At 40.0% G+C, this 27,247-nt stretch overlaps 1 protein-coding gene across 3 annotated transcripts in view; it reads right to left on the bottom strand.

The window, feature by feature from the left end:
* DPP6 (dipeptidyl peptidase like 6) overlaps nucleotides 1-27,247 on the bottom strand; it is a 495,216-nt gene that overhangs the window by 109,658 nt on the left and 358,311 nt on the right. For all 3 annotated transcript variants that reach the window (XM_090143146.1, XM_090143145.1, XM_031615945.2), the window contains exons 4-5: nucleotides 20,649-20,743; nucleotides 17,863-17,937 (exon numbers count right to left, since the gene is read on the bottom strand). In XM_090143146.1, coding sequence (XP_089999272.1) covers nucleotides 17,863-17,937; nucleotides 20,649-20,743 — 170 coding nt within the window. The remainder of the gene's footprint in view (nucleotides 1-17,862; nucleotides 17,938-20,648; nucleotides 20,744-27,247) is intronic.

Below are 27,247 nucleotides of genomic sequence, written 5' to 3' on the forward strand. Positions count from 1 at the left end.
GCACGGTGGTGAGGAGTCAACAATTGGACTAGATGATCTTATCATCTTTTCCAACCCTAATGACTCTATGAAAGCCATACAGGGTCAAATGACGAAATACAGGTATGATCTGCAAGCATTTTTACCGAGTATAAAATAGTTTTATAGGTATGACAAGATACATTTGTGTTCATTGCTTTCCTGATGTTCAACAGTACCTTGCCAGTAAATACTGAGTAACTTTTGTCTTCAAGTATCCTGGCAGTAGGATGAAGAAAACAGTATAAATATATTAAAAGTGGGCTGGGCAAGGAGAAGCAGAAGTCAGCCTCCAAAATAAGTACAAACAGAAAACTTCAGGACAAGATGGAGAAATGTGGCAGGCTGGAGGGAAAAGAAACAACCAGGGAATTTGTGAGAAGGCCATCCGTTGATGCTTCCACTTGTGATATAGAGTCCCCACAGCCATGCTGGAGGGCTTAAAGCTGTCTCAGAGCCATTAAAGGAGACCAAGGTAAAAAATTTATTACTTAGAACCAGGAGGAACTCCACATCTTGGATGTCCTTCTAAAAACTGAAATGGGTGCTTTCCTCTTAGATACACAAACCAAATGGAATTATTTTAACTTCTTTTGGATGATGACTATATCTGCTTAATATCTTGACTAAAATATCTGCTAAGTTCAATTATTCATTTATCAGTAAGAGAATCCCACGCTAGGGAAAAGCATAGGATCAGCATCCCTCTGAAAACCAAAATCTCAGAGACTGGGTAGCTCTTGAAAGTTCTTATTTATTTCATATAACCTGTCTGGTTTTGAGGTTTAACCAACAAAAATAGCAGTGTTAACTCTTTGCATTCTTCCTGTCTATCAAGGGGTGTGATACGAGTTCACTGCACTGATTTGACTATCTTAGCCCTAATTTTGGCTGCATACCAGAAGCACACAACCCCTCTCAGCAGAGGGGCACATTCAAAGGCAGCAGAGTTTTTGGCAGTGTTTTGCTCCGTAGACCCTCTGTGCCAAGTTTTTCCACCAGCATAAGTCAGAATAGGTTTGAGATTGCTCTAAAGGGCTCTAGGTATTATAAAAACTGGGTCACAAAAACTTCTATGCCAGCGGTGATCAGTGAGTGCTGTAGAGAAGTCATTATACTAAAACCACAGTGCCAGAAGCACTCTCCCACTGGGTATCTCAGCCCAGGTCACAGCACAGATCTTGCCTACTTTCAAGTCTGCATTACCTGCTGCAACATGTGCATGTTTTTACTGAAATCACAAGGGGTCTAAGAGATGGCTCTGTTTTCCTCTCTCAAATGCAGAAAAATGCAGGACTGATTATATATGAAAACACTTTGTTGTGAAGCCACTGACCTCTTTCTACACAATCAGCAAAAGAAACCTGGACCTGATCATATGACAGTGGGAATGCAAATGTTGCAGCACGTCCAGCAGCAGAGTGGAGTCACAGAATCACAGAATCACAGAATCACAGAATGACCTGGGTTGGAGGGGACCTCAAGGATCATGTAGTTCCAACCCCCCTGCCTAGCAGGGCCACCAAACATACACCTTTACTAGATCAGGTTGCCCAGAGCCTCGTCCAACCTGGTCTTGAACACCTCCAAGGACGGGGCATCCACAACATCCCTGGGCAGCCTGTTCCAGGACCTAACCACCCTCCTAGTAAAAAACTTCCCCCTAACATCCAACCTAAATCTTCCCTCTTTTAACTTAAAACCATTTCCCCGTGTCCTGCTATTATCAGCCCTTATGAAGAGTTTACTCCCCTCCTGGGAGTAAGTTCCCTTCAGATATTGAAAGGCTGCAATGAGGTCGCCCCGCAACCTTCTCTTCTCCAGGCTGAACAAACCCAACTCCCTCAGCCTGTCCTCATAGGGGAGGTGCTCCAGCCCCCTGATCATCTTCGTGGCCCTCCTCTGGACCCTTTCCAAAATCTCCATGTCTTTTTTGTACTGAGGGCTCCACACCTGAACACAGTACTCCAGATGGGGCCTCACAAGAGCAGAGTAGAGAGGGACAATAACCTCCCTATCCCTGCTGACCACCCCTCTCCTGATGGAGCCCAGGATCCCATTTGCTTTCCGGGCTGCCAGAGCGCACTGCTGGCTCATGTTAAGTTTCTCATCTATCAGGACCCCTAGGTCTTTCTCTGCCGAGCTGCTCTCAAGGACAACTCCCCCCAGCCTGTACAGGTGCCTGGGGTTCTTCCGGCCCAAGTGCAAAACCTTGCACTTTGCCTTATTGAACCTCATTAGGTTCACCCGAGCCCAGCTTTCCAGCCTGTCAAGGTCCCTCTGAATGGCCTCCATTCCCTCCACCGTATCGACTGCACCACTCAGCTTGGTGTCATCAGCAAACTTGCTGAGGGTGTCCTCTTTTTCCTCACCACCAAATTCCAAAATAGCACATAAATTGCGGGTCCTACAAGCCACAAAAACAAACTGGAAGATGTAATTTCTGTTGTACATCACAGCAAAGTATGATGTGGATGGTAACACCTCCTTGAAATCCCTTGTATGTTCTCCAAGGATACAGATTCTAGTCTAGCAGAGCTTATTCAACAGAAAGTGGAAGTTATTTAATACAATGGATTTAGATTCTTTCATTCACTGTGACTATTCATTCAAATTGTAATTAATAGCTCTTGCTCATGTCCCCAAATGACTGCAGCAGCACTTGACATAAGCCCAAAAAGACAGAGAAGGCCCTTGTTACCCCTCACATCTCACCTGCTTTGTCACATGGCACAACCTAGACACAGGGTCTTTACCTTCATTAACTTCTTTTTAAAAGTTTGGCATTTTTATCACCATTTCCAACCTGGCACAGCCCGTGCAACTATAAAGCATTCGGGAAAGTTTTTAGGTGGAAATTTGGGATTTTTTTTTTTTTTAAAGAAGTAAACTGTGAAATCTATTTCCATCATATGAAAAGGATGTGCTGATGTCTGAGGACATACCATCAGCATCAGAAAAAGAGGAAGAGTTTAGTTTACACTTCCATCTTCTGTGCTGGTTTCTGTCATACACTGTGAGCTGATGCTCTGCTAGCAACAGCAATCTGCATTCATTGAAAGGCTTTTCCTTATGTCTGTATGACAAGGTGCTGAATCAATGCAAACAGGAGGCATGTGCAGGCATGAAAAGGCCTGCTCACAAAGATGGTTAGAGGCAAAGAAGGGGAGACTTAGATGAAAATTCCCCATGTCAGCCCAACTATTCCATCTTCCAACTCGCTGCTCTATCAAAGCAATTAATTTAGGGTCGTCTCTCTCAGCATACTGAACAGTTTGCTGATCAGAGGTAAAGCTCAGAGGGACTGGTTGTCCTGATCTCATGATTATTAGTTACGTGAAATATACAGAAACAAAACATGTTTTCCATTCTTTTTCTAAGTGATGCCATAGAGCCAACTGGTCTTTCATGCCCTACTACTACTTAGCTCAAATTATTACCTAGAAAATTCACAAAATATATTAGAATTAAGATTTTTAAAGGGAACAGTCACAGGGCTGGCTAGAAACATAAAGCATATTATAATGCAGTTCAAAGGATTAATATCAAATTTCTAGTACTTTGTGTTTTCTTCACATTTTGAAATCAAATATTACATCCAAAATGTCATCACAGCACCCTTAAAAATTATCTCAAGTCATCAGAAATGATACTGTATAACAGTTGCCAGAAGTGTGAGGACAGCAAGAAAGCATTTTAACATAATTCATCATAAATCCCTCAGTAGTTATATGGGTAAAAGGAGCCACTTTTTATTCTGTTACAATAAAGTATAACTCCAAGTAATAGATCCCCTCAGGATGCTTAACTGGCCCAAATTGTCCTTATAATCTATTCCCTTTCATGTACTGCAGCAAGACAGTAAAAATAAAGCATAAGTGTCTGGTGAAATGGGAACCACCAGATCCATTAGAAGAGTTTCCTACAAGGCATCTCTCAAAAGACATATGCTCTAAGTAGATTATGCAGTCCGTTTTCCTACTTGTCCTATGAGCAGGAAATCCCCCCAATGCACATATGGGAATCAGCCCAATGGAATAATCCCAAACGTGTGACACAACTGTGTACTACACCTTTCTAAATTGCCCTGGAACTCTATAAACCTGCAACTCATGCTGCGATGCAAGTTATGCAGTTGAAAGCAGGTTTGGCATTTGTCCCTTAATATTTATGCTATATTTCTTTATGGCATTCCATGGAGAATCGAAGCAGGTCTCTATACGTGTTCTGAGAATTCTCTATAATTTTGATGGAAGTTAACATTAGAGATTAAATTTGTGCTTAGTAAGTCATCATTTGCCTTCATAAAACTCCTTCACGATGCCACTGGTTTTGTTGGGTCTGAGCAGCCTGAAAACTGATGGACCCATCTGCTCTGTTGAGAAGAAATCTTTCATTTCCCCTAATAGGTTGGACTTGCCCTCCAAATGGCTAAAAAGAAAAACCAAGCCCTACAGCTGAGCACTAATTTCTCAGCAATGATTTGTTCAGGCTATAATCTTTCAGAAATACATTCAGGTGAAATTACATTTTCCTTGATTCTCCCATGTATTTGTGATTCAGAGCACAAAGGGCTATCTCTTGTTGAGTCATAGCTTGTGGGCAGGTAGGTAACAGCCTTTTTTTTTTCTCCTGGTGGAGACAGATTGGTCATCAGTATTCTCTCTGTTAATAGGTGCTCCACAGTAACCAACTTTGAATTAGGCTCTGAAAAACCACAGTATTTATTCCTTTTGTGTCACTGTAATGAAAAAAATAATAAATCCACACCTGTATTTTGTACCCTAGACCTGATTATTTATCAGAACTAAACAACTCAATAAAGCCATATAATTTGAGAACTTTTCAACATTCTCACCTTCCAAATTCATCATGATACTGACCTACTTTGGTTTTGTCTGAAACAGCAAACTCTCTTATACTGTATTAGACTGTATTATCCCTTTATACTTCATCCCTTCCCAAGCAACATACCTCTAACACAGTCACAAGCTGTGTGCCAGCCTGTTGATACAGTCTTCCAAGGAGCACTGCCCACTTCAATTTGTGCCTCTAATAAATTAGGAATACCAAAATTAAATGGTATCTTCTTGTGTTTCCTGCGTTTCAGTTCAGCTGCCAGCCAAATAACCCACAGCTGTTCCCAATACCTGATTAAGAATGCTCTTACCCTTCCCAATACCCCATCCAGGTGATCAGCCCCAGATGCAGTGTGGTCACAGCTGTGAGAAGTGCCCATTGTCAGCATTGTGCCACACCAGGGAGGTCTGAGGAACTTGGGTAAGAGCACAGACAGGGGAAATAGGTCTGGGAAGGAAGGGCAGTTAGAAGAATGGGTCTCTGGGGTCAATAGGCATACAGAACATTTGGCAGATGGTTGCCTTTACTATAATTGTCTCTCTTCCACAGGAACTAAAAGCACTATACCTGGCAAACACATGCGTTATAGTGGAGAGAAGGCATGGAAATCCTTTCTGTTGGAAGGATCTCAATACAGCTATAAGCTTACAGTTTATTTATGCTTGTATAAAATGATGCTGCCAACACCTGGCAACACCTTCTCTCAAGTAGAACCAAGCAAAGTTTCATCACTGCATCACTACATCACTGTGAATAAGGCACTGCTCCACTGCTACCCAATGGCATATAAAATCAAGCAATTAGGTATCTCCAGAACTAGAAAGAAATTTTAGCAGTTGCTCTGGAAGCAGAGAATGATATGGTCTGTATGAAGGATGGAGAGTGAAAGAACATGAGAGATCATCAGGAAAAACGTTTGCATGCCTCTATTTTTTAAAATCTCTCAGTGATTCATTCAGTTTTCTCTGAGGCTGCAGATTAAATCACTTCAATATGAGTCTGAAGGAGCTTAAGGCTATAAGTTTGTCCTTGCTGTGTGCAGGATGATTGGAGCAGCTCTGCAGTCGTGCAGTACTGTGGATGGCCAGCACTCCTGCCACCCATGCCGGAGAGGCTTCCTTGGAGCAGAAGTGATCTGATATCAAGGTGACATCAGGAAGGGGTGGCATATTCATGCCACAGGGTCTAGTTTTTCAGAAGCATTTGTCACGCAAACTCAAGCCATTTATAATAGTGTTATGTTCTGCAGGCAACATGTGCAGTTAACACGTAAATCTCTCCCACAAATGCATGGGGTGTGTGTGTTGGGATTAGCTAATTTTCCAGCTCTTGGCCCAAAGCTCTCTGAAGCAGCTAAACCAAAGAATTGCTGCTTAACAAATAGTATCATCTCCAGCGTGCAAGATAATCACAAATAAACTATCATGGCCGCATCCACTTCAGAAATAGATGGACTGCAGAGCTGTAGGTTAATGCTGCTATTTCACACTCTACAAACCGATTATCTCTCTGTTATTTCATAATAATAATTCTTGATTAAAAGATATCCATCTGAATTACGTGTATGAGAGCTTTATTCTGCTGATGATGCCAAAAAGGAATTTTGATGCTAGCTTCAGTATTTATGCCTCTGTGACATGGTGGAGGTAAAGTGGATGCTCTTTTTGTTACAAATACAGCTCCAGAATGAACTTAGGCTCCAGGTATTAACATACAACTCATGTGCCAGATCTCGCCCCTAGGAGAACGTTAATCCAATCTGCCAACTGCTGCTGCACTCTAATACAGCTCTGCCTTGCCAAGCAATTACAAAAACCTCCTTTTGCTCCCGAGCCACCTGTCCCTCACAGTGCTTTACTGGCACCAGCAGCACAAGCAGCCACTTGCAGTCACTGGCTTAAAGGATGACTGCTCCGTTTTCTACTGGTAAACAAAATGGCAGCTACAAAACACTCCACAGTGTTTTTGCACCAGCACTTGTGCACTCGTTGCTGCTCTGCACCAGGATATCAGGAAGCATTTCCAAACAATTTTTAAGAACTATGGGTGGGAGCTGTGAATAATGAACTCATTTTGTTTTTGATCTTTTTAAAAACTTCTATCAATATTCACATAACATGGTTCCTCTCCTGCTTTACAGTGGTGTTAGTGAAAGACTGGATATACGTTCTCCAAACATTGCACTTGCTTATTTTCAAGTCCTGTTCAGAAACTTGAAAATGAGAATAAAATTATCGAGAACAAAGTTAATGCTGTGATTATGACATACTATACAATACTTCCATCTGAGGAAAAGAAGAAAAGGAAGAACAAATAACTAGGCATTATTACCTTTTAAGTATAAGAGTACAAAAGTAGCCTACAACCACATAAAATGTTTAGAAGGAGACAACAATTTTCCAAAACTGAACAAACATAAAACTTCAAGTCTGTACAATGCCCCACAGACATGCAACTGTGCTTCTCTTGAAATACCACTGGTCATAATAGTGATCCGCACTAGGTTAGACCTAGAGTCTATCCAATTTGCTGCCTTGTCTCTGAAAGTAACTCAGTGCAGGTTCAGAAAGAAGACTGTAGCTAGCACAGATGTGGTCATCCTTCCCTGTAACACTTCCTCAAGCTCTTGGCAGCTTGAGGGCTTCACAGCTATCTTCCTTGAGGGCTGTCTCTGCCATTGAGTTTTCCAGTCACATGTTTTTGCACATACAACCTCACGTAGCAACACCCTCTTCCAAACAACTGCCCCAAAAGCATGGTTGGGGTGTGGTTCCTCTAATCATCATCTGGTGTTCATTTCAGCCTCAGGCCTACATCCCACAGAAAACTACTTCCAAAGGCAGCCCAGGGAAGCGAATGCAGCTGGAGAGTTTGTATTGTTCACATCTATATTTATGTCAAGTTGGGGGGCTGAAGGACAGTATGGTAAACCAATGTTTATAAGGAAACATTAAATACTGTCTTCTGTAAATGAAAATTTCTCGAGTTGGGCAGGCTGAATGTGGGGAGACTCAAAAACCCTTCTCTCTGTGGTGTTTACAATCCAAACTATGCAGGTTTGTAGCAATTACACAAAAACCAAGCCAGGAAAATGGGCTGAATATTTAACATATCTAATTAATTTATTCACTTTTCAATAATCCAATTTAGGTATAGAGCACCCCATGTTCTTTTATTAAAATTTTCTCCTAGCATACCAAAATTTCTTTCTTACTCTAGCAGTTGTGAGGGTGAATACTACAAAGAAGTTAGCACTTTCCTTGAAAGCTTTTATGACATTACTCAGCTCGGGGCAGTCTTAGAAGACTCAAAGAAAGGAATCCAAGACAAGAAAGATGTGACCTGCAAACGTCATTAGAGAGCAGAAGGGAACGAGCACCGAAGTGGTTGTGAAAGGAGAATGAAAGCATTGAGATATATGCCAGGAACTTTGGTCCAAAAAAGCTCTCTCTTTTCAGTGAAAGATTCATTTTCCAGTTCCACATGAGATCAGAAGACTCTGAGCTGTATCTGAATGCATGCGTGGGTTTAATTCACCATAGGCAACATTTCTATTTTCTGAGATAAGGAAAATCAACTGGTATCATGTAAGAGACCTCTAGCAGCAGGGTATTTTGTGTGTCATCCTTGGCATCTGCAGACGTCTTCAGAGGGGTCAATGGATGGTGGCAATGGTGGGTATCCCTTCAGGAAGTGAAGGGAAAGGAAACCAGGCAGAAAGAAGCACAGAGCATCCCCAGTTCCTTGTGTGCTGCACATCTCTTCACAGCAATCACCCTATTGGAACTTCTCCACACCTGCACACAAAAATCTGAAGATTCTTGAACTTAAAGACTTAAAAAGCCCTAGAATTCATTTCCTTTTCTAGGAAAATGCTTTTCTTCTTCTTCTTCTTTCTTAAGTCTTTATTTTTTTCTTTCATGTCGAGAGTAGAAGAAAAAACGCATAGAAATTCCCTGTTCCAAATCTGGGTCGTTAGCTGCCCAAGGAGGAATTATAATGATTGGTTTTAACATAGCTCTGATAAAAAACAGAGTTCTGCAGGCAGTTAAAGAGATAAAAGGCACTTGTTCAGCGTAAACACAGAGCTGGATTGAGGCATGTAACAGCTAAAAAGGAAAACATCTCCATCAGGAGATCTGCATTTCTGAATATAGAGACTTCATTGGGGTGCCATGCATAGAAAGATCTGTTTTTCCAGAAGAGGGCACTAAATATATTTTCTTCCTACTTCATTGATTTAAAATAAATAAATAAGAGAGATCAGAACTCAGAAGAAATAGATCATAAACTCCTGCAGGCTGGGACTGCTTCCTATGTCCCTGCACAGACATCAGAATTAAATTCTTTCTGATTTTTGAATTCTAATGCCATTTTCCCATTTTGTATCCTATTCCTAACATATCTCCTTCCTTAACATTTTAAAACAGCTATCTGTAAGTATCACAATGCAGTGTAAGTTGGATTCATCCCTTAAAACTTAGGAAGCAAAATTGTGCTACAAATAGGAACTCACCCGTCTATAATTCTAAAGCTCGTAGATGTTGCAGGGAACCTAGCTGTTTATTAAGATGTATTTTTTCAATAAGTTTTATGTAGCTGTATCTATTTCATTCCTGATAAAGCATGGAAAGTTCCCCCATCTTTCACTCCGATGGTTTACAATACAAGTACGAGAAAGAAAACGGCAGTGATATATCTGCTGTCTATCTGAGTTTGACCATCTAGGAGACCTTTTACACTTATCTTATCTGTGCTTTATTCAAAAATAAATTTCAGGCTATTTTTAAGGCGCTTTGTGAATTTTGTTAGAACATTATTCTCTGCTAGTCTGTCTGTTCAAGTTAGATCATCTATACACTCCGGAAATGAACTAGAATGAAAAATGTAAGATTGTCCCAGCATAGAAAAAGGTTGTGTTTTTTTTATTGTGTCGTTTTGCCTTGATTTTTTAAATCTTTCCCTTCTCTGTTTGATGAAAATCTCATTTACTAAAGAAAATATTTACAGAGGAAGACTGCTGATAGTGACACATAACATGCCTATGTACTCTTGCATGACAGGATAATTATTTCAGACTTTTGATATTTTTCTGCTCTTCCCTGGAACAGTGCATTTGCTTTCCAGTTCACTGATACGCATCTGTGTCTGAACAAATGTAGGATACAGTTTGTTGGCCTCTGCTACATGAGCAAGACTTAGTTTGAGGTATTATTTTGTACTCAGTCACATCTGTGCAATTTGTATTGAAGTCTGACATTATAAATCATGAGGCTTAAAAGTCAGTCCTAACTCCACATATTTATGTTAGAAGAGAAGCAGTAGTTTAATCCTTTGCTTCTAGTAGGAACTAGTTACAGCTCCGATGGCATGATCACAGAATCACAGGATAATTAAAGCTGGAAACACTACTAAGATGTGTCCAATCATCAACCCGTGGAACATCTGAAGCCATCACACTCAGGTTCTAATGCTCTCCATTCCTTGCAGTCAGTATTTTGTTGTCATGATCCCATTAAACAACTCTAGCTAGAATAGAGACTCAGTAAGAAACCAGTGTTTAGTGCAATTTTTCTGAAACCACTGCTAAACAGGGAGCATGTATTAGCAAAACTGGAATGTGGGGGCTGGGGATTGTACTGGGAGCTCTGTCTGTCATTTATGACAAATACATCACATCATATTTTATGGATGTATTAAGATGATCATTTCATATACACCACAAGTAACCATAGTGGCTACTCGTGATAAGCACAAATCCCCACCTTCTAACTTCAAAATTGAGATGATTCTGATCCTACAGTACCTCCTGAGGATGCTGCAGAGAGAACCCGTCCTACATTTAAGGAGTGAAAACAGTCTTTCCCTGGATAATAAGCACAAGAGGCCTTCATCCACTCATTTTTCCTTTTATAATGACAAGTTCTTAATTCCTCTTGTCCCTACTGTGTAAGGAACTCAACTACCAAAATGCCCCTGCAATTCATCTAGGACTGCCCAACTCCTATCTACCTCCTTATTTTAGCTGGATTTCTTTCCTTGAATTAGACCACACCATGTCAAAGCAGAAGGATTGTTTTTAAGAGCAAAGAACCATTTAGGCCACACAAAGGAACACATTTTCTGCTGGGGCTTTGTAGAAATTTGAAATGGACCACAAGTCTCCCCCAAAACAAATAAGAAATAAGCTTGACCACCCTTCTTCCCCTGTGTTAGTCCAGAACTGGTGCTGACCACTACTAACATGAAATGTTGGTTACTCTGTGGTTTCTTCTGAAAGAACATGGAGGAATAAACCTCTCACTAACTGGCATTCCATCATTCTTTGCCTGCATCCAAAACTTTCTATTCCACGCACACTACATAAGAGAAATTGCAGAGCGATCACTCTGCAGTAAGAACAAATGATCTCACCATGTGATGATACGTTTACTCAATTACAACGGGTATCCACCCTCCCACGGTGAGAATTTATAATTTTTGAAGCGTGTGCAGCAGAGAAAAACAAAAGATTTGTGATTGCAATGGTTCAGCAGTCAAAGGCACAAATGAGGACACCTGAGCAGACACTGTTTGCACAACTCTCTAATTGTTCTAAAAACACATAAATCCCTCCAGAGCTGTGTGGCAAACCTCCCTGTCTCTTTCTGCTACAGAAGACAATAAAATACTAATTAGGCTGAACCAATTGCTGATAGCAACACACAACAGAAGAACTTGATACATCGGTATGTCTGACAGAGATATTGCGACCTGAACACAGATGCATCCCCAGGAAAATGTCCCAGTTGCTCAGATTTTGTTTATTTCCAGCTGTGGTTTATTTAATTCAAGGTGATTGCACAGCACCGGAGTTTTGGGTGAGCTGCACACATCCAGGTCTGACAGTGCAGAAAAGTAAATGGAAATGGAGAAATGATCTTCAGTCAACCTTCTCCGATGCCTTTGAAAATTTTCTTTTCTCTATCCTGTTGCTGTTCAGCCTACATTGAAAACGACAGTTTAGGGAATTTATTCATGGTGGTTTTGAGATTTGAAAAGATAAGGAGTCTTTCACAAAAGGTACTGTAAGAAGAACAGATTCATAATTAAAAGAAATCACAACACACTCTCCATTTAACATAAATGAATGCTTCGAAATTTTCTCAAACAGCTGCTGCATCCTCAAATCCAAGTAAACCATCACCCAGAAAATTAACCTCAGTTGTGTTCTTGAGACTTTCTTGTTAATGCAATACTTCTGGACACACAACTCTTAGCTTTTGTTACGTAAATGGAGCTGGAGCACTTCTTATCTTTGTCACTACAAACAGGATAAAAAATGTATTGATAAACAAGGTTATTTGTTGTACTGATTTTGGCTTCTGAAGTAATGTGACTCAAAACAGGACAGAATCACAGAGCTGTAGTGGTTGGAAGGAACGTCTAGAGATCACCCAGTCCAACCCCTGCTAAAGCAGTTCCATGCACAGGAAAGTGTCCAGATTGGTCCTGGGTATCTCCAGAGAAGGAGGAGACTCCACAACCTCTCTGGAAGGCTGTTCCAGTGCTCTGTCACTCTCACAGTAAATAACTTCTTCCTTGTGTCAGTATGGAACTTCCTGTTTTCCAGTTTCTGCCCACTGCCCCTTGTTCTACTGTGATGAGATCCCCTCTCAGCCTTTCTTCTGCACAGCCTCCGGTCTCTCAGCCTTTCCTCATAAGGGAGATGCTCCAGCTCCTTAAACGTTTTTGTATCCCTCCACTGGACTCTATATAGAGTGCTCCTGGTGTGGCCTCACCAGAGCAGAGTAGAGGGGAAGGATCACCTTCTTTCACCTGCTGGCCTCACTGCTTGGTGTACCCTAATATACCATTGGCCTTCTTGGCCACAAGGACACACTGCTGGCTCATGGCCAGCCTGCTGCCCACCAGGACATTCAGGTCCTTCTTCACAGAGCTTCCTTCCAGCAGGTCAGCCCCTAACCTGTACAGGTGCATGTGGTTATTCCTCCCCAGCTGTTGGACTCTACACTTTCAGCTCTAGCTCCCTAGAATCACCTGGTGAAAACTCCACATTGGCATGCTCATAAAAATGGCATGATTTCAGAAGTTGTGAGCATTTAATTGAAATATTAAATAATATCTGAAAGGAATTAGTAATATTAATTCCATAGGAATCAGTTGAAGATGTCATTTTTATGAAAAGACTCAAGGTTTAGCAAATCATAATAGGTTCAATGAGTCCATGTCGTTCCACTAATTCACTAAGAACTTATTGACTACAGCCCTCCAGTGAATCAAGAAAATATACTTTGCCTGAAGATGTGCACAAGAATACACGTGCACAGATTGAACAGTAGAAGAACATTTTAACTAACAGAAGTTTTACATTTCTAGGTCTGATTTTTTTCCCTTCTTTTTATGTAAGAACTGCAGCAACAGATTTTATGCTACTAATGGCTAACATTCTCTTGAGTAAACAGAGTTACAGTGCATTAAGCTTGGAAATGTCAATGACTTGGGAAACTAGATTTAGCCACCAGCCTTCGACAGTGTTCAGCACCTCCAGTATTTTGTGCAGCTTTGCAATTGAGAAGGAGCCTTCTGGTTTATGAGTAACAAAGATCCAACTCTGCATGTATATAAAAAAAAAGAATATAAAAATGAAAATTATAAGCTTCTCAAAACTCTGCTGCTCAGAAATCTCTGAAAATTCTACTGGTTTACACAGTTATCAAAAATGTTACAAACTGCTAAAACAGCCATCTTGATTTTATGGAACTATTCTAACTATTCACTTTATCTAATACAAACACTGTACACTATCACTGCTTCTGAAAACGAAGTTGGGTTGGAATGGTAAATAAATTTGAATTACATTTATTGCCACAGAAGGAAAACAGGTGTAAACAGATCTATTTCTAGCACTGGTAAATGTTTCAATTAAGTAATAAATTTTCAGAGCTAAAATATTAGTATTACTGTTGATAACTATGACAGTATCTAATTTTCAGAGGCATATTTATCATAATAATAGTGCTCACCTAACTCAAAGGATGTTTGGAGAAGTCATTAATATTTATAGCTATTAGTGTTTTGGAAATAACAAGTATTATATTATTTTAATTTTTACATGCTTAATTAAAGCAATGATGAGGCTGTAATTGGAGTGACAACCACAAAGCCTGCTCATTCTACCTAATAACCACATTGGGACAAATACTAAAAAATATAACAGCTATAACAATATGCTACATTTGAAAAATAACTGGTTTTTAGTTCCTTCATTTACTCAGTACAAAATCTATGGTTTGAGATAGGTCTTCTGAGGTCTCCTTGGTGCCACCTCTCTCAGCTCCTCTGCCCTCTCTCATCCTTCAGTTGTTCTTCCAAAACCCATCCAAATACTCCATCCAAGCAAAGACCTCTTTAATGAAGCAAAATTCAGTTGTGTCTTAAATCCTCAGCAGAATACCTGCCTTTGGCTCAGGAGCTACAATGAATCTCTGCCTAAAGGACCAACCAAAAAGCAACACCATCAGTCACTTGTAAGTCATCGTGACAGCCATGGCAATAGGCAGGATGGAAGCAAATACAAAGCTCATCACAGAAACTATTCTAAAAAAAATGCAGTTGGACCTTCTTTAATTATAATGATGATTAATTCTTTGCAGCTTTCAGCATTATAAAAATGCATTCCTTTAACTTGAAAATAGGTAATAGCGTCTGTTGTATCAGCTATGAAAGTCTTGAAGCCCTAATTGTTCTTGTTCAGAAGACTTAGCAATTTGCTGCGTATTAATCAGCCAGGATTTCTTGTACATAATTGTTCTTAACTACTTCGCACACAGTAACAGACTGGTAAATTGGAAAAGAAGAATGAACAGCTTTAAGAAGAATGTGGGCCACTTTAATTCCTCTCCTGCACTATGACGACAGCTATTCATAACAAAATCAATTAAATATTCTCTATTTAAAGCCTCACCATGTCACTCAGGAAAATCACTTTTCTTCTCATTTACTTTTCTCTGCTACTTTTATCACCATTACGCAACACACAAATTGCACTACCACAGAAATCTACTCAAGCCCATGCATGGTGGCTTTCTCCTGGCACCAGGTTCCAGCTGGTACAGCTGTGGCCCACTCTACTGGGATGCTACGGCTCAACCCCAATTTACTTACGTGGAATTACTGAGCAATGTGGGTACAGCCCCCCTATGTATTTTGGTGAATGACAATTTGAAATCAGTTTCCCCGTGGGTGCATTTATTCCCTAGTTGTTCTCCAGAACTTTACCCTGTGGTTTCATTTGCAGGCTGCAACTTGTTTTAGTGTAAGGAAACAAGAACAAGACAAAGACTCGTCCTGTTTTAAAGACAAAGAAGCCTGGCATCTTCCCTATGACCTTTCAAAACAAATCTGTGGTCAGGGTGGGAAAAGCTCCCTATTAACACAAGGCTTAGCAGAATACTGCTGCCTGAAAGACTGAAGTTCCAGAAATAGAAGCAATGGAAAAATGAGCTGAGCGGCCTGGCTGGCCACAATGCACCCAGAGCAGCCCTATAGCTATCTGCTGAGCAACCTCCTCATACAAGGGCTGCTCTGAAAGTAATGCTTCTTACTTTATGATGTTGGCCCATGTTGTCACAGGCAGATGTTGATGGTATGGCAGTAAAGGCTGAACATGCTTGACAATATTCCATTACATTTTGCTGCTGGGTGACAGATGGCAGCAGAAGGGCAGTCTGACACAATTGTGTCTGACATGGAAGTGCCTATGAAGCAAAGATGTGGAACCAAATTCCTCCATGTGGAAAAAATGGCACCCACTGACATTCATCAATGCTTGCTGAACATTCATGGAGACCAAACAGTGGATGTCAGCACAGTGAGGTGGTGAGTGGTGCATTTCAGCAGTGGTAACAGCAGTGTTAAAGGCAAGCCATGTTCCAGTCAGCCATGAACAGCTGTCCCAACACAAAATGAAGAGCGTCTCGATCAGCTCATCAGCATGAATTGGGTGGTGACTATGTTGAAAAAGAGTGTTTTGCAGCTGAGAATTTGCTCTATCAAACAGTGTTATTGTACTCTTGGCAGCTGTTGTTTCCATGGAAATAAACAGCAACCTATGTATTATGTATATTAAGATTTCATGCATACATGTAGATGCAGTGTAAGTACACTATGTAAAAAGAATTACAGTATCCCATCACCACTATTTCTATCACAAATCCAAAAGGAAACATCATACAAGCCTCCACAAAGAAAACTAACTATCCCAGCCAAAAGCATGGCACACTGATACTCACAAGCATACGAAAGGTAGCACATCACTCTCTTAAGTGGAGAAAAATAAAGCAATATTTTCAGACATCTATTAAAAAAAACATACAATAGGCTCAAGAAGTTTATTTTTGAAAGTGTTTGTAGAATTAAACTTCAAAGAAATGTCCTTTGACAACATATTTTCCGAAATTTCCTTCTGACTTTGCAACAAGGACAACTGCCCAAGGCTTTGCTAATCAATTTCTTGTGCTGCTGAAAACAGTGTAATTTGAATTTTGGCCAAGAACATATTTTGAAACATAGAAAATGTGAAAAGCTTGATTACTATTATATAGCCATAGTCTGCATATCAAGAGAGAAGAGAGATGAGTAAATAATTTAGCAGTGATTGCAACTTTAATAAATACAAAGAATCACCCAATATGGCTTACTAACCCTCTATTAGTACACTTCTTCATAAGCATGGATCTTTAAGTGGAAAAAAGAAAAAATAAGAGATTTTTTTCATTTAGTTTTGTGTCAGAAAAATGTTTTGGGAATTCTTGCTATCAGAAACTCACATATGAACCCTTGAGCCATTTTCTGTGTTTTTGCACACAGTACACATCTAGTCACATCTTGAAATCTTCTTCCCAAACTTTCCCTTTCCACCTTGGGCTTTCTTTTCCCAAGGAAGGGTTTAGGAGTTATTCCTGAAGTTTACATTACAGTTTTATTTGACCTTTTCCTAGCAGGAGGCATGGTTCTCCCAGCCATTACACTACTGTGAGTCAGGAATAACCCCAACGATGACAGCAGAGAAATCAGATGAGGAACAGGATGACAAACTCTACTACCCAAGGACCCACAAATTTCCTTTGGTTAGCAGCTCAAACCAGATTTATTGTATGGAAAAGGACTTGCAGTTGCTAGTGAATGATTTATTTTCGTTTTGAGGAATTGGTGCATTCCTAAATTATGGAAACAGAATGTATGGGGCTTACAGTTTATCCAAGTGATACAGCATAGCCATCATTCAAATTCTTTCAGATCTTACACCAGCAGAATTTTAACAGAAAATAAATATTATTCATGCCTAAGAACTGCTTCCCTTGCGCCTGGTGCTTTAGTTATTTAAAAATGACTCATTATACTTTTCTCTTTTGAAGTTTGGTAGAAAAGAATTACCCTAATCTAAAACTCAGAAGTAACCCAATGGTGATTTCTTACAAATGATTTATACCAAAACCTCCGAAGAAAAGGATTTATAATGGAAGTGATAGCTCAGCCCTAACAGCAGTACTGGGAACAGTGACACCGTAATTAATGTATTATTTCAGTTGTGGGAGACACTGACAGTTGCTTTTTGTTCTTGGGATGAAATTTATAGTGTGACTGAAAAAAAAAATTACACAGAAGAGGAATAGAAATCCTTGTAGCAAAGACATGTCCTTACAACTCTCCTCCCAAAGCCTATAAAATTCTGGCAATGACAGTGTTTCCTCTGTGCTGTAATTTATACCTTTCTCCTCTACTAGATGGCAGTGTGACATGCTTTCAGAATATCCAAGTGAGAGGTTTTCTTTCTTTGTTTCATTAGAAGCAATTAATTTAAAATTCCTTTTTACTGGCATAGATTTGGGAAAACAAAAACAAAAACAATCAGGAAAATTAAAAAAAAAAAAAAGAGGCTACCGGTGGCTTTGTGTTCTGAAATCACATCTATTTACTTACTGGTTCAACATCAAAAGCAAAAAGTGCGTATTCCCGGTCAGGTGACACTTCATATCGAACGGCCTTTAAGGAAACCTAGAAAATAAACCAGACATTGAAATTATTTTTTTTTATTTTCAATTTATGAGCTGTCCTTATACAGATGAAGATTACCACCAGACTAAGCATCTTGAAAAATAACATTTTGTATCTCTAAAAAAAAAAAAAAGAAAGAAAATAAGAAAATTTATGCAGGCAAATATATGTTTCCAGAAGAGAAAAGATAACCACACTACAACACAGACCAGGCAGCTACCTCAAGAAAGTTTTCCTTCCAAATCCATTGCACAGAGGCTAGTGGACAAAAAGAGGAAAAAACGTGATAAACAACTTAATTCCCTCATTCCCTGCAGTCACTGGCCATGGTGCTGGAGGTAGCAAGCAGTAAATAAATACCCGTCAGAACAAATTAATAAGTAAGAAGACAGCACTGCCTATCCCAGTTAAGACAACATTGAGGAATCCTAATGCCGTTTTCCCCGGTCAAGAAAGTTTTTGGTGTAATGTGGCGATTCAGTTTTCCTTGTGCACCCTGATCTGAACTCTGTAAAAAGCTGCACTGTCAGTCTTGCTAACGAGAATAGATGCCAGAATATCTCAGACTTGTCATGAATTCTCCCTGCTGCACTCATCTTTTGTGTAGTGCAGACATCCCTTCTCCTTTCCAGTGTGCTTCATAACGTACAGTGCCAATACACACGGAACCAGAGAGAGGTGCTGCCAATGCAACACTCATCCATTGTCTTTTAAAGCTCTTAAATCCTGTCCCCTCACCTAATAAACTGGTTTCATGTCATTGGTAGCAGAATGGGAGGGGGAAGTTGGGCTTTAGGGAAATGTACAACATCCCATGAAAAGAGACCTCCCCAGCATCAGCAGAGTGGAAGGGGCATGAGGTGGGACAATGGCAGAGGGGACCAGTGGACCACTGTGGTTCAGAGTGAAGGCACATCTTGTTTGCTGATATATTACCGACATAGAGAAAGGAAAACATTCCAAGGCAGCAGAAGTTATTCTGACCTGAGGCTGGCAAGGAAGAGGACAAATACAACGTGACAGAAAGAGGTATTACAGCAGCTCTTATACTAGAACTTTTGGGATGATTGCGGAGGTGATGTTCTGCAGACTTGTTTATCTAGAGGACAGAGGAGCAGGGGTAGAGCAGGCAGCAGGGAAGCTATAACACTAAAGAGTAGGGTTATCTTGTAACACTGCACTTTTCTTGTGAATGGTAAAAATTAAAAATGAGAGGAATAAAAGAGAGAACAAATGGAATTAGCCTGACTTCAGCAGACCTTCTTGTTAATGGAGTGAAAACACTCTTCGTGGAGAAAATGCAATATATAACAGATATAAGAATCACCATTACATCAAACTAGAGAAAGTCAGAGATCAACAGATCCTGGTTCTAGTCAGCATATTGCACTGATTCGTTTCATCTAGGGTAGGTATATTTTACAACATTCACCTGTGCTGCCCTACTGGCCCTAGGTTATTGACACGTCTGTGTTCTAACAGACACATGGTCTGTTAGGCTTACAAAAAAATGAAAGAAAAAAAAGAACAGAACAGCAGAAGAAAGGGGTTATACTCTGTTTAAAAAAAAAGAAAGAAAAAAAGAAAGAAAAAAAGAAAAAAAAGATTGCTTGCATGGTGTAGCAAAAGTTAAATGGCAGCATGTGAAGTTTAAGGTTGAGTCCTGAAGTAATAATTCAGTGATTAATTCCTTGTCTCATTAAAATAAAATATTGTACTCTAGCCTATACTCTAACTCTACTTTATAAGAGTCATGTTCTCAGGTTTACTGCAAAATAAGCTCAACCTGGAATCCAGTTTTAAAATTGTCTTGTTCATTTACTTCTATTTTTTGAGACCAAGTCAAGTCTGCAGTTTCCAAGACTGTTTTCTGGAGACCTTGGTTCATTATAGTCTGTTAGCTATTCTCTACTTCTGGACTTTTGCAATGATATTACACGAAAACCAAACCAAACAGTTAACAAACCTTCAATCTGACTAAAACTGGAAGGAAGTGATGCAATTTTACCAGAACAACATGATTTATATCTCACGGCTGGAGCAAACATAAGAATATTTAACCTCAGGAATTCATTTTTTAAAGGAAATTTTGCAAACACTCTGACATTTAATCTTCTGACACAAAGCTGACTTCATCTGCTACAAAAAATGATGCGTCCTTATTATAAATAATGCACTGTTTTAGCTGCAAATTTATTTTATTTCCACTCATTTTCATAAGAGTCTACTAACTTCTTTCCCCAGTAATTTCTTGGGGTTTATGCCATATGTAACCCATACCACTCATCATCGCTATTCATTAACAATACTGAAATCACATTACAAACATTAGGCAAGAAAAATCAGTAAATCCACAAGTAAGCATTTACATGGAGTAATGTGGACAATGCTACCAACAGACAGTAAATAGCGTCGCTTTTTTCTATTAAGCATGCAAAGACCAGAATAATGTACCTTCCAATTATATGTGATATGCAAGACTGATTTCAAATATCTATATGATACTTTCTTGTAGTATAAAAGAAACTGAGCTTGCAGTATAATAATGAAAGCTGCAGCTGAATTTCAAATTATCAGCTGCTGCTTAGCTCACAGCATTACCAGCATATTGTTTCTCTTTGACAACACAGGGTTGAAACCCAAGTCATTCTCTGTTTTTCAGATCCAACTGCAAGAATACTGAAATTATGGTCATTATAGAAAATACTTACAATTTTTTTGTTTTCTATTAATACTGTTGAATTGTTAGTTTCAACATTCCTCAGAATCACTGTGCCATTCTGGTTTCTATAAATGAATTCATTATCTGCAAGGAGAAAAAGAAAATATCATTAAGGAAGTCTGATATTGTCTGTTTATGTGGAACCCAACAATGCACTTGATTCAAAAGAACTGCTGGGAGCTTTCCTGTAAAGAGCAGAGATTTTCTAATTCAGCCATTGCTTTAACATTACGTTGGCTTCCAGTATAGCCATCAAACTGTTTGTCATATTGTCATATTACTAGTGCAGAAAAACAAGGTCAGAAAATATTCCTTGCACTGAAAGGTTTCCAAGATCCTTAATATCTATGAGAGTTCATTATGTCAGATGCCTGGAAAGACCCTGAAGGCTAAAGACAACTTACCTTTTGACACAACATACTTTTGAAGTTAGTATTGTACAGATCTTCTGACTCTGCTGCTTGTCCTAATGCCAGAAGGATTCATGGGAAGAAATGTCTATTTTCATATGCAACATAACAAATCACCTTGCTCTCATTGCACTTTGGGACTACCCCAGCACTCAGGATGTCTGCACCAGGACAAGAATCGTGGTGCAGCAGGAGTGGCTCAGGCAGTCTCCAGCTCTCAGAGCTCAAAACCTACCACAGAAAGGCTGGGATGGGCATATGAAAGAGTCTCCAAATGAGGGTTGGGTGGCAGGTCGAAGGTTCAGGATGAAAAAAACATTACAACAATAGAGGGCAGTGATCTTGTCAGATGACATAAACTGAAGTTCAGGTCTGATAAGTGCTTGCATGCACTGCCCCACAGATAAAAGATAAAACCGAAGTCACAAGCATGTTGTCATGAAAGGATTCAGCAGTTCTTCCTGACACAGGAGTAGGGTTACTGCAACCTAGTTAAACTAACATAGAGAACTGATGGGTCCTACCCAACTTCTGCCTCTGGCTTCAGTTAGGGAAACCATTCCTCACTGCCCACCCTCAGTGTGACTGCCTCAGGATGATGTTACAGTGCATCTTAGGGACAGATGAATGATTAAACATAACCCATGGGTTGTCCAGGGATGAGTCAAAGGTGGCATGCTCCTTCCTTACCCATATGTCAGACTTTTTTTCAATTTCAAACTCGTGATGACCAGTCATTACCCATCTCTAGAAATTATCACTGGTTTACAACAAAAAAAAAAAAAAAGGAAAAAATCTATTTTGAGAATAAGGTGAAGCAGATTCTTTGGGGCCAAGCTGTTGTTGCAATACGGATAATAACCCGTTACAAACTTTGAATGACTGTAGTAGACCTTCAGAGACATAGGAAAAGTTCTCAAAGTATCTCTTTCTTTTAATTATGGCATAAATTTTATCAACACCTTTAGTCTTGAATAAAAACAGTAGAGATAGATTAAGACTTGCATTTGAGACTAGAGTAATGAAGAGAGTTCCTGCTTGGATATGACGGCATTAAAATGTCATTAGTTATGTGGTGTTGTCCAAAGATACGGCATTTTCATTAGCTTTCCTGATTGTATTCAGGACTTTTAAATATTGCTTCACACAATTTACAACTAAACTAAGTAAGATTTTTCAATCTGTAAATGTACTGACTGAAGAATGAGGACAGACATCCAAAAAGTCATAAGCATGGAGAACATAAGTCGGGAATGCTAATTCCCTGCCTCTTCCAAAATAAATATTAGGAGGCATTACATGAAGCCACCCAGTGACAGGTTCAACACAAATAAAAGCGATTATTTCTTCACACAGAAGCGGTGGACATTGTGGTCTCAGAGTAAAGCAGTTGTCAGGAATTAGAAAAATGGAAAAATCCAGAGATTATAGGCCTCGAGGGGAAGACACTTTTTGGAAAGTCCCTGAATCATAGAATCATACAATTGCTCAGGTTGAAAAAGACCTTAAAGATCATCGAGTCCAACCACAACCCAACCATACTTCCCTAACTCTAACAGCCGTCCGCTAAATCATGTCCCTGAGCACCACATCCAAATGGTTTTTAAACATATCCAGGGATGGTGATTCAACCACCTCCCTGGGGAGCCTATTCCAGTGCTTAACAACCCTTTCTGTAAAGAAGTTTTTCCTAATGTCCAAGCTAAACTTACCCTGGTGCAACTTGAGGCCATTTCCCCTCGTCCTGTCACCTGTCACCAGGGAGAAGAGACCAACTCCACTTTCGCTGTAAGCACCTTTCAGCAATAAGGTCTCCCCTCAGCCTCCTTTTCCCCAGACTAAACAGCCCCAGTTCCTTCAGTCTTTCCTCGTAGGGCATATTCTCCAAGCCCTTCACAGGCCTTGCTGCCCTTCTTTGGACCTGTCCAGCACCTCAATGTCCCTTCTGTATTGAGGTGCCCAAAACTGAACACAGTACTTGAGGTGAAGCCTCACCAATGTCGAGCACAGGGGCAGGATGACTTCCCTAGTCCTGCTAACGACTCCATTCCTGATACAAGCCAGGATGCCACTGGCCTTCTTGGCACGTATTCAGCCGACTGTCCATCAGTACACCAAGGTCCCTTTCCATCATGCAGCTTTCCAGCCATTCCTCCCCAAACCTGTAGGGTTGCCTGGGGTTGCTGTGAACAAAATGCAGGCCCCGACATTTGGCCCTATTGAAACTCATACAGTTAATCGTGGCCCATCGATCCAGTCTATTCAGGTCCCTCTGTAGTGCCTTTCTCCCCTCAGGCAGATCAACACTCCCTCCCAACTTGGTGTTGTCTGCAGACTTACTGAGGGTGCACTCAATCCCCTCATCAAGATTGTTAATAAAGATGTTAAATAGAAGTGGTCCCAGTTCCAAGCTCTGGGGGACAGCGCTTGTGACTGGCAGCCAACTGGATTTAACTCCATTGAATGAGAGATTTGTAGTGACCAGAAGCATATTCCAAATTATTGCCATGAGAAGTGTACTCTTAAAAATCCTTCCTAAGCATCTGCTTGTGTCCCCAGCCAGATACCAGCACAGATGATGTCTGGGGTCTGATCCAGCACTGCTTATTTACAACTTCAACTTCCAGCTTTTGTGCCAGGTCATGAAGAAAAACTTTTGTGCCAACAATTTTTTGCAGTACTACAATAAAATATATTAATGCACTCTACATACATTTCCCATTTATACGTATTCTTAGGCCATTAAGGCTGAAGCATCATTTGTTAAGAGAGGAAAACATATAGTTCAAATTTGTATTCTCAGGTATCCTTGAAAAATGGAATAACTAAGCTCATTATCAAGCATTCTGAGAAAGATTGCCGTTTTAATAATCATCCTATGTCAGCAACAGCAGTTGTTTTCCAATTACATTCTAAATTCTAGGTAGGAAAAAAGCTCATTTAAAATACAGCCAGTTAAGCATCTGGATAATTGTAACACTGTCAGAATACCTCTTAATTACAGGAAAACCTGGCCATGAATGTTTGCCTTCAGCTCTAAGTTGAAGACACAAGAGAAGCATCTTATTAAGCCAATGAGTCAGTGGCCTGTTAATACCTTGTGATTTTTTCTTGAGCATCACTTGATCTGATGGAAATTATATTACTGCTCCCAATTACATCGCCACTACACTTCTATTCCTCCCTAAGCTCCTGCTTGGAGACACTGAAAAAAGTAACACTTCCATGTAGTCTGAAACTTCAAGATCATTACATGGAAGTTACTATATAGTTGGAATCAGGCAGGGAAAGGCCTTTTTGTTATTTCTTAAAGTGTAATGAGCTTAAAATCAGTCACTAATCTGCTGCACATACTTCTGATACAAATAGGGAAGAACAAATGAAGCAGTGCAGATTTGTTAGGGCAGTAAATCTTGCTGTTATATTCAATACGAGCCATCAACGCAATGTCTGAATTAATGAACAGAAAAATCACTCTGCTTAAGAGGAACAAATTGCTCTGCATTATACTCCAAGCAAAACACTGTGAGGTTTAGCTGGTCTGTAAGTTGCACTATCTTATCTTATTATCAATTAACAATACTCTTGGAATATTGTCTTGAAATGTGTGATTTGTTCCACTGAAGAAGCATTTATTTATATGGGACATATCTCAATCAAAGACAAAAAGCAATGCAGTAATCTCTGTCAGTAATGAATTCTGTCCAGCAAGCTGATGAGTATTTGCAGCCTGATTTATAGCTGTCGCCTTAGCTGACAAAGGTCATCACAGCATCTCATTTTTTAAACCTGCCTTTCTTTGGGGCTGGTGTTCAGTGTAAATGACGCTGAAAATTTTAACTTTCAGGCACAAAGCCATTTATTCCATTAGATAATTGATTTCTTCAACAGCAGAGGTCATGCCAATGGCTCCCCCTCCTCTCTTAACTTCCAGGAACCTGTCTGCCTGGTAGAATCCAGAATGTAGGCACAGACATGTAGTCACACCTGCAAAACTGACTGATTACAGAAAGTAGTGATTACTTGAAATAATGAAACAGCCTTGCTGCTATGCAGTCAGTGTGAGCTTCAGTAATTTCTTCTTTTTTTTTTTTTTGAAATGGTAAATGGAACAAATGCAACTAGGAAGCTCAAGACTGATGATGAATTTGCAGTGTCAGAGTTCCCCAGACTCTTTGCAGACAGCTTTCTTAAATCTGGGCAGGTAAAGTGAATGCAGAGAAAACAAACTAAACACCAGGAGCTCCTGCCCCCTGCAATCATTGAACTTGTGCTGCCTCCTCTCATTTAGGATAAAACAAGATAAAAACACTGGCATTAATGGCCTCAAGTTGTGTCAGGGAAGGTTGAGATTGGACATTAGAAAGAACTGCTTCATGGAGATGACGATTCTTCATGCATTGGAACAAGCTGCCTAGGGAAGGGTGGAATCCCCATCTCTGGAAGTATTTGAAAAGTGTGGATGTGACATTAAGAAATATTTAGAGATGGGACTTGGAAAGTCTAGTTGATCTTGAAGGTGTTTTCCAACCTAGATGATTCCATGATTCTACTGTTTTTTTAAGGGAAGAATATATTAGGTCCCCAATTTTGAAGGCTGTTTTTGCTTTTCAGGCATGAAAAGCTCTTCATCCCTTCCTGGGGTTTTACCATCCAGAAAAGCAGAGGGGGCTCTGGGAGCCTGCACGCCAGTGCTGCTACATTGCCAGACCTGGAAGAAATAACTGCAATACAGGAGAAAGATCACAAGGCCCACAGGTTGTCAGCTCAACAAGCCAAGGTAGCCTAAACAGGCACCTAAACACTGGAACATCATCAAGAGAGCAAGAAGGTATTTATCATTTCCCAAAACGTAAAAAACAGAGTATCAAAATTCATGGACAAAAATTCAATGACTAATAAACTGGCAGATATTGAAGGAAATGGGCAGGATAATTATTTATCATTTGTAATCCAGTGCTTCTGTTATCACAAAATCACAGAATATGTGAATGACAGAATCTATGGATGACTAAAATGTGTCAGGCTCAAGTCCAGTGTAGCATCAGCTATTGCCATGGTTAGAAACCCAAAGCTGGACTGTAGGATTACTTGGCTGATCCAGGTCTCCTATTCACATGGTCCAAACTGGGCACCAGACAGATAGCTCATCACAGCAGACAGAAGGTCAGGGACAATTTTACCTCCAAAAGGATGAGTTTGACTTCTGGCAGATGCAAGGAAGTTGAAGGAATTACATCTTGCTACAGATTTGCATTGCTCAAGTATATATGGCTATGGCTGTACAGCTTCTGCATTGAGACTCTGTAAGCTCTTCTGTAAGAGAAGAGAGACTGGTTTGTAAAGTAAAAGAATGGCAGACATGCTTTTGAGGATAATTTTCATTATTTGTCAGAGAGCACAGAAAGCAGAAAGAATTCACTGATAAAAGATAGGAGGAGTTAAGTATTTAATTCCAGTTCTGATAAAATACTTCTAAAGAAACTGCAATTTTTTATCAATTTACTGGAGAAGGAAAAACAGGAAAAAAAAATCACATGCAGCAACTTAGAAGGATCAGTCAGTGAAAGGTAGAAGGTAACATCAGGTTTGTTAGGAGAGCTCTAGTCATTCAGAGCCACAGATTCAGAGGAAAAGGCAATTTCTCAATTGTTCTCAAGTGTTGTAGGTTTGGACATGAAAGATAACCAAGCGTGTCTCAGTCTGATGAAAGTCAGCATCAGGGGAATTATTGTTCTCAGCCTCTAAGATGAAGGGAGACTGGTGAATAAGGGAAACCTAAATTTTACAATTATTCTGATCCATTTCAGATAGCTTAGCCTTTAGATAGCAGTGTGACCAGTAGGGCTGGCAAACAAATTACACCGGGTCCAGAGGGCAGGGATGAGGCAGCACTGCATTGGCCATCATGGGGCTGCCCAGAATGGACCAGGAGCTTTCAGTCATTTCTCACCTCTGCTGCTGTAGCAAGAGACTTTGCAGTCTTTTTTAGTGGGTTGGAAAACCTGAAAGAATCCTCAGAACTTTGCAAGTGAAATCACTGCATCCTATTCCACCTGGTGAGGCCAGCTGCTGCAGCTGGAAATGAGAGAAGAATCCACTGTTTCTACTCTGTCTCTTCTCCAAAAAAAAGGCTTTTGTGGGGTTTTTAATGACCCAGAGCAGACAGGGCTTTCCC

The sequence above is a fragment of the Phasianus colchicus genome, chromosome 6, assembly GCF_987193195.1.
Source record: "Phasianus colchicus chromosome 6, bPhaCol1.hap1.1, whole genome shotgun sequence".
Lineage (NCBI taxonomy): Eukaryota > Metazoa > Chordata > Aves > Galliformes > Phasianidae > Phasianus > Phasianus colchicus.